Source organism: Solanum verrucosum, unplaced genomic scaffold, assembly GCF_900185275.1.
Source record: "Solanum verrucosum unplaced genomic scaffold, falcon-dt-bn FXZP01000040.1, whole genome shotgun sequence".
Taxonomy (NCBI): Eukaryota; Viridiplantae; Streptophyta; class Magnoliopsida; order Solanales; family Solanaceae; genus Solanum; species Solanum verrucosum.
In genome coordinates, this window is record NW_026020323.1 from 2,602,557 (window position 1) to 2,615,634 (window position 13,078).

The window sequence follows — 13,078 nt, forward strand, 5'->3', positions numbered from 1 at the left end:
CCTAGACTCTTCTAATATATAGTAATTTATTTTTTTCTTTAGTTGATGTAGATTTATAATTAGTGTCTAATTTCATCATTAATCTTACACCTAAAGTTTGGTGGTTGTGTTACATCTTTTTGGTGCTCCACCAATCAATAACAATAGCTAGCTTGCTTAGAAAATTATTTTAATTAGTGCAAGTTGAGATCTCTCATCATTCAAATAATCTCACCTTTCTCCTTTTTTTTTTACTTTTGGTGCATCTACAGTTAAAACATATTAGTTACATAATCCTTATAAATTTGGCCTAATTCATTTGGTAATTCACATCAAACGTTTAATCCGTTCTTTCTTTGTTTACTTGAACAGAACAAAGTTAAGTTTCAAAGGAAAAAAATGGCTGCTAGTGGTCTTAGTATTAAGGAACGTTTGGAGGAAGCCATTTTGGCCCGTCCAGATGAAATTTCGGCACTCAAGTCAAGGTACATTACACCACTAAAAAACTGGAGTTAGCTACGAACTTTGTCATTGAATAGCTTAATCCGTTGTTTAGCTATAGAATTTGTTTGTCGCTAATTATGTTATTTTGTCACAGGATTGAAAGTGAAGGGAAAGGGGTCATGAAACCACTTGATCTCTTGAACCATTTGATTTCTGTGAATAGTAAGAAGAATGGAGTAAATGTTGGTAACAGTGCACTTGTGGAAGTACTCAGTTGCAGCCAGGAAGCTATTATTGTACCACCACAACTTGCATTAGCTGTACGTCCAAGGCCCGGTGTTTGGGAGTACTTGTCACTGAATCTTAAGCAACAGAAAGTGGCTGAATTGACCATCCCTGAGTACCTTCAATTGAAAGAGGACGTTGTCGATGAAAGGTAATTTTAGTCATGAATTTGAAGAAAAATTGAGAGTTTTGTTTTTTCTTTTCTTGTTTGAGTCTTACTGTTTTGTGTCTCATTTATGTTACCAGTGGAAACATCTTGGAAATGGATTTTGAGCCATTTACTACTGTAACTCCTACAAAGACACTTTCGGATTCCATTGGTAATGGTCTGGAGTTTCTTAATCGCCACATTGCTTCGACAATGTTCCATGACAAGGAGATTGCTAAGTGCCTCCTTGACTTTCTCAGACAACATAACTACAAAGGAAAGGTAGTAAAGTTAACTAATAAACAATGTAGGCTATTGTTTTTGTGTATTTTTCTAACTATGTCAATTTGAACAGTCACTTATGGTGAAAGAAAGCATCCAAAGCCTGGAAAGTTTCCAATTTGTCCTGAAAAAAGCAGAGGAATATCTTTGCACCCTGAGTTCAGAAACCCCATACTCCGATTTTGAATCCAAGTTTGAAGAGATTGGGTTGGAAAGAGGATGGGGAAACACTGCTGAACGTGTGCAAGAAACCATCAGTCATCTGTTGCACCTCCTTGAGGCTCCTAATGCATCTTCTTTGGAAAACTTCCTTGGAAGAATCCCACTAGTTTTCAATGTTGTCATTCTCACCCCACATGGTTATTTCGCCCAAGAAAACGTTCTTGGTTATCCTGACACTGGTGGACAGGTTTGTGTCCAATGAAAATTATCTAACTTTTTCAGTGTTTTATACTGCAAAATCAAGAAGTTTTCTTTCTTGATCAAGTTCTTCATACCATCTGAATCAACATTCTTGAATAGGTTGTTTACATTCTTGATCAAGTTCCAGCCATGGAGACTGAGATGCTTCTCCGTTTGAAGCTTCAAGGACTTGATGATATCATCCCTCGCATCCTTGTTGTATGTATCCTTTGTTCTGCATTTGATTTACTTCAAAATGAAAGTGATTTTCCAATTTCTTACTTTCTTGAATTGATCATTTTTGTTGTTTTCATGTCAGGTAACCAGGCTGCTGCCTGATGCAGTAGGAACCACTTGTGGTGAGCGTATGGAGAAAGTATATGGGGCAGAGCATTCTCATATAATTCGTGTTCCATTTAGAACTGAGAAGGGAATGTTGCGCAAATGGATCTCAAGATTCGAAGTCTGGCCATACATGGAAACTTTCACTGAGGTTGAGCATAAAACAATGAAACTTCTCATTTAAGATTAGAAAGTGTTTGCTGACTAAGATATATTTTAAATTACTCATCAGGATGTCGCGGAGGAACTTGTCAAGGAATTGCAAGCTAAACCAGACTTGATCATTGGAAACTACAGTGAGGGTAACCTTGCTGCCTCCTTGTTGGCAAAGAAATTTGGGGCAACTCAATGCACTATTGCTCATGCCTTGGAGAAAACCAAGTATCCAAACTCTGACCTATATTGGAAGAAATTCGATGACAAGTATCATTTCTCAAGTCAGTTCACTGCTGATCTTTATGCCATGAATCACACTGATTTCATCATCACCAGCACTTTCCAAGAAATTGCTGGAAGGTAAAAAAAAAAACAAATGGACTTGAAATTGCTGATCTCATGTCCTGTTTCATTATTTTACTATCCTGTTAATATTCAAAATTCTTGATTTGCAGTAAGAATACTGTAGGGCAGTATGAGAGCCACACTGCTTTTACCATGCCTGGATTGTACCGAGTAGTCCATGGAATCGATTCATTTGATCCAAAGTTCAACATTGTCTCCCCTGGTGCTGATATGTCAATCTACTTCCCTTACACTGAAAAGGAGAAAAGGCTAACCAAGTTCCACCCTGAAATTGAAGAACTTCTCTACAGTCCTGTTGAGAATAAGGAGCACCTGTTAGTCTCCTTCATTTGCTTTTCATTTCAATTTCTTTTCCGACTAGATTAATTAATCCTTTTTCATATCAACATAAACAGATGTGTGTTGAAGGACCGTAACAAGCCAATCCTCTTCACCATGGCAAGGCTAGACCGAGTGAAGAATCTGACAGGGCTCGTGGAATGGTATGCCAAGAATGCAAGGCTGAGGGAGCTTGTTAACCTTGTGGTTGTTGGTGGAGACAGAAGGAAAGAATCCAAGGATTTGGAAGAGCAAGCAGAGATGAAGAAAATGTATGACCTTATAGAAACCTACAACCTGAATGGCCAATTCAGGTGGATTTCTTCCCAGATGAATCGTGTGAGGAACGGAGAGCTTTACCGTTACATTGCAGACACGAGGGGTGCTTTCGTTCAGCCAGCCTTCTATGAGGCTTTCGGTTTGACAGTTGTTGAGTCCATGACTTGTGGCTTGCCCACATTTGCTACTTGCAATGGTGGACCATTTGAGATTATAGTACACGGAAAATCTGGATTCCACATTGACCCTAATCAGGGCGACAAGGCTACTGATCTTTTGGTCAAGTTCTTTGAGAAATCCAAAGAAGATCCAAGTTATTGGGACAACATATCCAAGGGAGGCCTACAACGTATCATCGAGAAGTAATGATTTTTCATTTAATCATCACAACCTGAGTTTTTAACTTTTGAACAAATTAAAACTAACACTTTTTAACTTTCTACTTTTGTTAGGTATACATGGCAAATTTATTCACAGAAAGTGATGACACTATCAGGAATTTACGGATTCTGGAAGTTTGCAACCAAAAATGACAAAGTTGCTAGTGCAAAGAAGCGTTATCTCGAAATGTTCTATGAACTCATGTTTAAGAAATCTGTAAGTGTCACTTCTGTATATAATAATTGAGCTTGTTTATAAAGTTTGTCACTCTGCTGCTAATCTCTGAATATTTGTTGATTGTGTATTTCAGGCTGAGAAAGTTCCACTGGCCATTGATGAATAGTTGAAAAGGCAAAGGGATCACCAAGAAGATGGAACACACAATGAAGGAGAGTCTGCTGTTTTTGAATTTTTTCGTTTTTCTTTCTGAATGCAATTCCTTCCTCTAATGCCCTTTGAATGGAAGGTTTTTATCTTTCACTGTTCTGTTTGAATCTTTGGGAAAACAATATTGCAAGTTGTGTTTGTTTTGATTAATGAAATCACCATTTTCTACTTATCACATGCACTATTAATCTCTCTTGCATTCTTCTACATCATGAAAAGAAGTAAAAAGAAACTTGGCTAAACAGACTATACATCAAGAGTTGCATTGTGTTGGCATATATATGACATTAGAAAAAAACTGTATATTCTTGCACTGATCAGCTTTTACATGCAACTTATAGTGATGGTTTGTTGGGGGTGGGGGGCTCTACTACACTTGTACTTGAGCAAGAAGAAAAATACATTTTTAATGACTTAGAAATACTCTTCAAATAAGTTATTCAACTTCAAATACTTTATTTCGAGTTGAAGATAAAATAATCATAATGAACAAATTTAATGTAAATGAAACCTAGATTTGCAAACATAGAAGTAGGATAGCGATCCAACGACAACAAATTTAGTGTAATATCAAAAGTGAGGTCTGAAAGTTTTTATTCAAAGAGAAATACAAATGAAATCCTTAGCCCTGTTTTGCCCCTCCTCATTTAATCCTGTTATTTGTAGTTTTGATGATTTGACAAACCCAGGGACCTTGTAAAGGGACCTGATCCCAGGCACAAATATACACACAACTGCCAGGCTGGAAAAAGTACAATTGGTTGGTGCATAGTCTCCAACTGTGGTAGAAGTGGCAGAAACTTCAGTCAATGGCATGGGCTCGAATGTTGTGACTATTCTTCATAAAGATTATGTCCAATAGTCATAACTTCAGTTTTTGCAACTTGAAAACTCTCAAGAACTCTTGCAAAGGCGAACAAAAGTGAAGAATCATCCTCAAGAACAACAGGGACCTGATAGAGCTGTAAGCTTAGTTGTCTTAGGATTATTTCTTCTGTGCGTACATTGTAAAGCTGTTCCTAAATCTATAAAGGATTCAGATATTGTGTGTTTGTTGAAAAGTCTAAATCGATTAAGGGTAACTGATTTAGTGGGCAACATCGTTTTGTTGCTTAGTCAAAGTCTAAGTCATCTAGAGTGGGTGGTTTAGTGGGCAACCTGTGTGTTGCTTAGTTGAATCCTAAGTTGTCTAGTGGTGATAGCTTATTGGGCAGTGTGGCATTTGCTTAGGCTCTTCAAGTAATAGAGTTATTACTTGGTTGTGAGATTAATAGTTTTTTCTCACTTTGGTTGTAACTGGGTTTCACTTTTTCTTAAGGAAGATTAGTGGAAACAATTGAAAATTCTGTGTGAAAGGTCGTGGTTTTGCTTAAGCAAGGAGGTTTTCACGTAAACTACTTGTGTTGTGTTCTTGTTATTATTTACTCTTCGTTATTGTTCTTGTTGAGTCAAGGGACCTGGTCCATTGGCTGAGAGTGGACGCACACATTCTATCAATTGGTATCAGAGCAGGTACTCTCTAGCTGGTTAACACCAAGAGAGATATTTCTGCAGAAGAATGGCTGCTCTACTGAACCTCGAAGAAGGAAAATCTTCAACACGACCTCCTTGTTCTAATGGTCAGTTTTACAGTTGGTGGAAAAAAAGGATGCACGACTATCTTATGGTTGAGGACATCGAGTTATGGGACATAGTGCTAGATGGACCTTTCATTCCAATAGTGGAAGTGAAAGATGATGAAATCACGAAAGTTGTTCCAAAGACTCGCCAACAGTACAACGAGGCGGACATAAAGAAGATCGAGAAAAGCTACCGAGCTAAGAAGCTTTTTGTGTGTGGCATAGGTATTGAAGAGTACAACCACATCTCTGTTTGTGAATCGACAAAGGAAATCTGGGACAGTCTAATAACAACTCACGAAGGGACAGAGCAAGTGAAGGAGTCTAAGGTAGATATGCTGACCACCCAATACGAGAGCTTCACAATGAAAGAGGGTGAAAACATTCATGACATGTATACAAGGTTTTCATCCATAACCAACGAGCTGCGAAGCTTGGGAGAACCTATTAGCTCTAGTAAGCAAGTCAGGAAGATTCTTCGAATTCTTCCCAAGTCATGGGTAAGCAAAGTAGATGCCATAACTGAATCAAAGGACTTGAAGGTTCTAATGATGGATGCTCTCATTGGAAGTCTCAAAACTCATGAAATGAATAGAAATCAAGACACCTCAAAGAAGGAAGCTAAGAAAGACAAGTCTCTAGTTCTCAAAATCAAGTCTGGAGATGACTCTAATGAAGAGGATGGCATGGCTTATCTCACTAAAAGATTTCAAAAAATTGTGAGGAAACATGGAGGGTTCAAGAGAAGAGGAGGGAATCTCCCTCGTGCTGCAACTACCAGTGATCTTTGTCACAAGTGCGGAAATGTGGGGAACTTCATACGAGATTTCCCGATACTCAAAGTTGAAGACAAAGAGTATCAAAGACCTAGAGGTGAAAAAGACAAGAAAAGGGACCTGGTACCTGAGAAAAATGTAAGAAAAGCTACAGCTGACTACGTTATGAAGAAGGCTCTTGCTGTTTGGGGAGATTCTTCAACTGAGTCAGAAGAATCAGAATATCCTGATGATGCATCTATGCTGGTTGTTCAAGATGATGCCAATATATTTGATGGCATGTTTGCTCTCATGGCCAAATCAGATGATGAAGACGATGAAGAAAAGGTAACTCTCCTTGATCTTAAACAAAACTTGAATACTTACTCTATTAGAAAGCTGAGAAACCTAGATTGTGTTTTGATTGACTCTGTCATAGAGTTAACCACTGAAAAAGACTTTATGAACAACAGTTTGGATAGTCTGAGTGAAGAAATAACAATGTTGATTGTGCACACGTCAGTTATTGAGGAACAAGTAATGGTTCTAGAATCTGAAAACTTAGAACTCAAGGAACAATTGAGTCTAATGATTGAGAAATCTGGAAAAATAAAAGGGGAGGCTACTAACTTGCAAGCAAAGCTAGAAGCTAGTCTTAATACGAATGAAACCAGACTTGCTCTAGCTTGGAAAGAAATGATCAGATGGAAAGGGTAAAATGGACCAGTTCCACCAATCTACTTTCCAAAATCACCAGTCAAAGCAACTATAACAAAAAGGGGTTAGGTAGCCTGAACATCACCCTTCCTTACAATCCCCACAGTAAATATGTCTCTGTGTCAGATAATTTACTATGTCTTCATTGTGGTCGAAATGACCATTTGAAAGGGGAATGTCCTACCTGGAAGGACTCTCAAGAAAAGTTTTAAGTCTATTCTAGACAGAAGACAACTCCAAGAAAAGGACCTGGTCCTATTCTTAAATCCTTGAACAAGAAAAGGGAAAACCTGCCTCAATGGCAAATACTCTAATTACTCCCTTATAAGCTTACTGGGAACTCAGATTGAAGTGGGTTCCTAAATCTAATAAGTGATCTGTGCTGCAGGGGGTTAAAGAAGTAGCAATTAGTGCTAGTTCATGGACAATGGATGCTCGAAGCACATGACTGGGAGCGCCAAAAACTTCATTTCACTCAAGACACTTCAAGGTGGAGGTGTCTCATTTGGCGATGGAAAGAAGGGGTATATCCTAGGAGTTGGCAGAGTTGGAAAGTCACTTGAAGATTCCATTGAAAATGTTTACTATGTGAGTGGGTTAAAATACAGTCTTCTCAGCGTCTCCCAAATTTGTGACAAGGTAAACAAAGTCAAGTTTTCTTCAGACAAATGCATTGTCACTTGCCTGACTAACAAGAAGGTGATCCTGATGGCCAGCAGACGGAAAAACATGTATGTGGCAGATCTGGAAACAACTCATGGAGACGATCTGACATGCCTCAATGCTCAAAGTGAAAATGCCGTTCTATGGCATAGGAGGCTAGGCCATGTGAGCTCGTCTCTATTGAACAAGCTTGTATCTAGGGACCTCGTACGTGGTTTGCCAAAATTGAAGTTCAGTGACGTCAAAGTGTGTGATGAATGTGCCAAAGGGAAACAAACCAGATCCTCATTCAAACCAAAGAAGCAAGTAAGCTCTTCAAGGGTTCTTGAGTTTCTACACATGGATCTGTGCGGGCCTGTGAAAATCCAAAGTCGAAACGGAAAGAAGTATATCCTGGTGATTGTGGATGACTACTCAAGATTCACGTGGACTATATTTCTCAAGTCCAAATATGAGACAACTGATGTGCTAATGATATTTTTCAAGATGATCCAAACCAAGCTCAACTGCTTGATTGTAGGGATCAGGTCCGACCATGGAACCGAGTTTGAAAATGTGAAGCTTGATACTTTTTGTGCAGAGAGTGGTATTAATCATAACTTCTCAGCTCCCAGAACACCTCAACAAAACGGTGTGGTGGAAAGGAAGAACATAACTCTGGTAAAAATTGCTAGAACAATGCTCATCGAGTCTAATCTGCCTAAAATTTTTTGGGCTGAAGCTGTCAACACTGCGTGTTATGTGACTAACAGATGCCTGATCAGGTCTCTCTTGAACAAAACACCGTATGACCTGCTCAATAACAGGAAACCCAAGCTTATTTATCTAAAGGCCTTTGGGTGCAAGTGCTTTGTGTTAAACAACAGCAAGGATGATCTGGGAAAGTTTGATCCCAGAAGTGATGAAAGTGTCTTTGTGGGATACTCATCTTCAAGAAAAGCTTATAGAGTCTTCAACAAAAGAACACTATGTATTGAGGAAAATGTTCATGTGATTTTTGATGAAAATGGTGATCTGAAAAACCTAGATATGAAGGACGACGATGATCTTATTGAGCTTCTCGAAGTCTAGAATATTGAAGCTAAAGGGAATCTAGAGTCTGATGGGGCTGATCCTGGTCTAGCTGAGAAGATGAAGAAGGATGACCGGGGTACTATAGGACTTGGTCCGTCTCATGATGCAAGTCAAGAGGAAACTTACTTTCTTGAGAATGACGATTCTGAAGATGAAGAAAAACAGACGATTCAACCCCAACCCTTGGCGTTTAAACTAGGGTGGAAGCACAACTTATCTCATCCCCTTGAGAATCTCATGTCCCCTCTGAATTCTGGAATACAAACCAGGTCAAAAACAAGAAATCTGGTTGCATTTTCAGCCTTCATATCTACCATTGAGCCTAAAAATGTGAAAGAAGCCTTGAAAGATGTTGACTAGGTCAATTCAATGCAAGATGAACTTCATCAGTTTGAGCGGAGCAATGTATGGTACCTGGTCCCAAGATCTGCTGATAGAACTATCATAGGGACCAGATGGGTATTCAGAAATAAGCTTGATGAACATGAGCTTATCACTAGGAACAAGTCTAGACTGGTTGTTCAAGGTTATAATCAGGAGAAGGGCATAGACTATGAAGAGACATTTGCCCCTATTGCTCGAATGGAAGCTATCAGAATCCCCATAGCATTTGCAGCTTTCATGGGTTTAAAGCTCTTCCAGATGGATGTCAAAAGTGCTTTCTTGAATGGAGATCTGAAGGAAGAAGTATATGTAAAACAACCACCTGGATTTGAGGATACTGACTTCCCAAATCATCTGTTCAAACTCAACAAGGCCCTGTACGAACTGAAGCAGGAACCCAGAGCCTGGTATGAAAGGCTGTCCAAATTCCTACTGAAGAATGGTTTCAAGAGGGGAAATATAGACAATACCTTCTTTTTAATGAAAAGGGAACAATAATTGCTCATCATTCAAGTGTATGTGGATGACATCATTTTCGGAGCCACCTCTGAATGTCTGTGTGAAGAATTTGCGACCCTAATGGGGAATGAATTTAAGATGAGTATGATGGGGGAGCTGAATTTTTTGTTAGGTCTACAAATCAAGCAAACCTCAAGTGGGACTTCAATTTGTCAAGAGAATTACACACATGAGCTGTTGATGAAGTTTCACATGGTGGACTCGAAGCCTATTGATACCCCCATGGGTATAAACTCTAAAATGGGAACAGATGAGGCTGATTCACTAGTGAATCAAACCATGTACAGAAGGATTATTGGTTCTCTATTGTATCTAACAACTAGTAGACCTGGCATTGTCTTCAGTGTAAGAATGTGTGCACGATTCCAAGCATGTCCCAGGGAATCACGTTTGAAGGCCGCTAAGCGGATTTTGAGGTATCTAAAGAAGACAGGGAACCTGGTCCTGTTCTATCCGGCAGGTGACTCCTTTGAACTAGTAGGGTATGCATATGTTGATTTTGAAGGATATCATGTTGACAGGAAGAGCACGTCTGCGATGGCTCATTTTCTTGGATCCTCACTCATCTCTTGGGGAACTAAGAAACAAAATTCAGTAGCTCTCTCGACTACAGAGGCTGAATATGTGGCGAATGCATCTTGCTGTGCTCAACTCCTATGGATCAAGCAACAACTAGAGGATTTTGGAGTTCATATTCACACCATTCCTCTCATGTGTGACAATACCAGTGCAGTCAACATGGGAAATAATCCAGTTTACCACAAACGAACAAAACACATTGATGTCAGACATCACTTCTTGAGAGATAATGTTGTAACGGGGAACATCATCATGCAGTATTGCAGGACGGAAGATCATATTGTAGATATCTTCACCAAGGCTCTCAGCAAGGATCAATTTGAGAGTAACAGATTGAAGCTGGGAATGATGAATATGCACTGACCTAATCCCATCCAAAGACATCTAATCTTTGTTTTAGCTATGATCTGGAGGGCAGGTATCGTCATTACTCTAATGTATTGTTTAAGTGAGATCAACCATGTACCTACTGCAGGTATATACTCATGAAAATCACTGGAGTGAAGAATTGTCAGAACCATTCAGGAATCAAATCTCATGTGCAGTTGAGGACCTGGTCCCTCTCAAGGTTTGCACTATCTACATTTCTTTTAAATTGTTTGAACGAGAACCGTTGAGATCTCCACGTGTCTGCCATCGACCCTTCTGACCGTTGTCCTATTACTTTAAGTCGAAGCGACGTGTCTACACATCGTTTCATGTTCTTTTTATAAGACTTTTCTTCACTCCATCTCTCTACATTTCAAATTTCTTTCTCTCCAATGCCTTTCGCCAAAACCCTTATTCCTCATTTTCTCTCACTTTCTCTCTATCACTCTTCATCTCCTTCTCACAAACAAAATATCTCAATCTCCATCTTCTTCAAAGAAAATGCTAGAAATAGACCTAGTGGCTTTTTACACATTTTCTGATGCTCCGTCTCCTTACAAAATGTTGACCATCTCTCCGATCAACATTGGTGAAACCAGTCTTCTTAATCCCCTGTCTCCCTTAGACCTCAATAACCCAGCACTCGAACCTGGTCCCTGTTCTGCCGTGCTGTCCGACCACTTATTTGAGGGTGACTTTCCTGATAATAAATTATCTAAGTCCAATATTCTTGTAGCCAGTGAGAGCCTAGTCGTCGAGAGTCTAACCAAAATGAGGGGAGAGATACTAAGTGAAGAAGGAGAATAGTTTGTGGATGATTTTCTAGAGGGTTCTCAACCAGTGTTTGACCAAACTCCTGAGTTTGGTGTCTACCCTTCGTCTGATTCTACTAACACTGACAAAGATAGTCGTCCCCTTTGATGGATTGTTCAAAAGAAAATGGTCCCTATCTCCACAAAAGGAAATAAGAACGTCACAGAGGAGACACCTAAAAGAAGGCCTTTTACTAGATCTGATTCAAAGAAACTGATGGGTGATGCTATGAAATCTAGTGCAACCACGACTGCAGAAAGGCGGAAGAAAGGGAAAATGGGTAATGTACTCTCTGAGATACCTGATGCTGATGTGGTGGATGTCTCGATTGAAGATTTTGAACGTGAAGGTGTGGAAAAAAGTTTTGATGAAAAAAGGGAAAAACAAGTAAAGAAGCCTAGTAAGAGAAAGAGTCAGGGAAATGGAAAGTCTAAAACATCTGTGGCAGAAAGGGTTGTGTCTAAAAAGGGGAAGAACAAGAGGAAGAGGGAAACCTCTCTTGTCATCAAACCAGTCTTTGGAACGGGACTTGGTCCCATGGGAAATGAGGATGACCACGGAGAAAGGAAACAGTCAATTGTCAACAATCTACATCTCTAGAAGGTTCTAGGAGGTCGAGTGTTTGACCCGGACATCATCACCAAGCATGGGATGAATTCTCTGCATGATCTTGTGGAAATCGAGTCGTGGACTCACTTGTTCCAGACCAAATCACCTGTTTTACATGATGAAGAGGTACACGAGTTTTACTATAACATTGAGTTTGAAGAGGATGGTAGCATAAACACCAGGGTAGGGGACAAAAGGTTGCATCTGACTGAGGAACTGCTGGGGCAAATACTGGAGGTACCGAGAGAAGGGACCAGGTACGTCGTTGGAATAACTTGCACTGTGGAGTTTGTCAAAGAATGCTCTAAAATCCCTAACACACGACGTGCTGGGATTCAAAAGAAACTCATGAAAGGAGAGTACCAGCTCCTGTTTGAATTTGTCAACAAGGTACTTCTTCCTCGAACAGAAAGATGAATTGTCGCTTCTGCATCTGATCTGTTCATCATGGAATCACTTTGCAAGTTTGATCCCATAGATCTTCCAGCCCTCATACTAGAGCACATGTATAAGACTGTGGTTGAACACAAGGACAAACATGGAATAGGATATGACTACTTTTTGACCAAGGTGTTTCATCATCTGAGCATACCAGAGTAGGTAAAATTAGAACTGCTAAACAATCTTTCACCCTCAGTACGCTGGTGGAATGTGAGTGTATAGAAGGAAAGGAAAATCCACTGAGCAAGGTATCTCAGCTGGTAATGGAACAGGATCAACTGAAACATGAGTTGGAAGAAATGACTGTGCGTGTGAGCACTAGCGATGCAGAAATTGCTATGCTAAAAGCTGCATTGCTCAAGGAACAGACATAGGGACATGGTACTACAGAAGTTAAAGAGCTGAGGAAACAAAATGAGGTACTCCTTTCCAAGATTGCTGCTCTCCAAGAGAAAATGATCAAAGATAACGATGCAACAAACTCCAGACACACTCTTGTTATCAACTTCCTTTCCCATCAGCCTCCCTCCTCATAGTCCTTGCTGTGTCATTGTTTTTGTGTGGACATTGTTCAGGGTTCTCAATTTCAGTTTAACTTAAATGTATTGAATGCTGACTTTTGTGCTATGAAGTTGATTCCTATTTTGTTGTGACTGATTTCTATTGTTTCCTGTTTTTATAACCATGTTGGTGTTGCCCTTGGCTGTGATCTCTCTTAACAATCTTACCTGTTCTGTTGGTTTACTGCACTTCTTTTTTATGATGCC

General features: G+C 39.6%; 1 protein-coding gene across 1 annotated transcript; it reads left to right on the forward strand.

Annotated features, from left to right (window-relative positions):
• The first annotated feature begins 304 nt into the window (after positions 1-304).
• LOC125835416 (sucrose synthase-like) lies at positions 305-3,941 on the forward strand. Its single transcript, XM_049514543.1, has 11 exons — positions 305-464; positions 578-859; positions 955-1,138; positions 1,212-1,547; positions 1,661-1,759; positions 1,860-2,033; positions 2,115-2,398; positions 2,494-2,718; positions 2,800-3,363; positions 3,454-3,598; positions 3,693-3,941. The coding sequence occupies exons 1-11, from the start codon at positions 379-381 to the stop codon at positions 3,723-3,725; spliced, it is 2,412 nt and encodes an 803-aa protein (XP_049370500.1). The 5' UTR covers positions 305-378; the 3' UTR covers positions 3,726-3,941.
• The last annotated feature ends 9,137 nt before the right edge of the window (positions 3,942-13,078 follow it).

Bases quoted from the DNA above. Each gene is read 5' to 3' on its own strand.
- LOC125835416 (XM_049514543.1), top strand. From the start codon at position 379: ATGGCTGCTAGTGGTCTTAGTATTAAGGAACGTTTGGAGGAAGCCATT. The intron at 860-954 runs GTAATTTTAGTC...TTATGTTACCAG, and splicing joins GAGGACGTTGTCGATGAAAG to TGGAAACATCTTGGAAATGG. The intron at 2,034-2,114 runs GTTGAGCATAAA...ATTACTCATCAG, and splicing joins ACATGGAAACTTTCACTGAG to GATGTCGCGGAGGAACTTGT.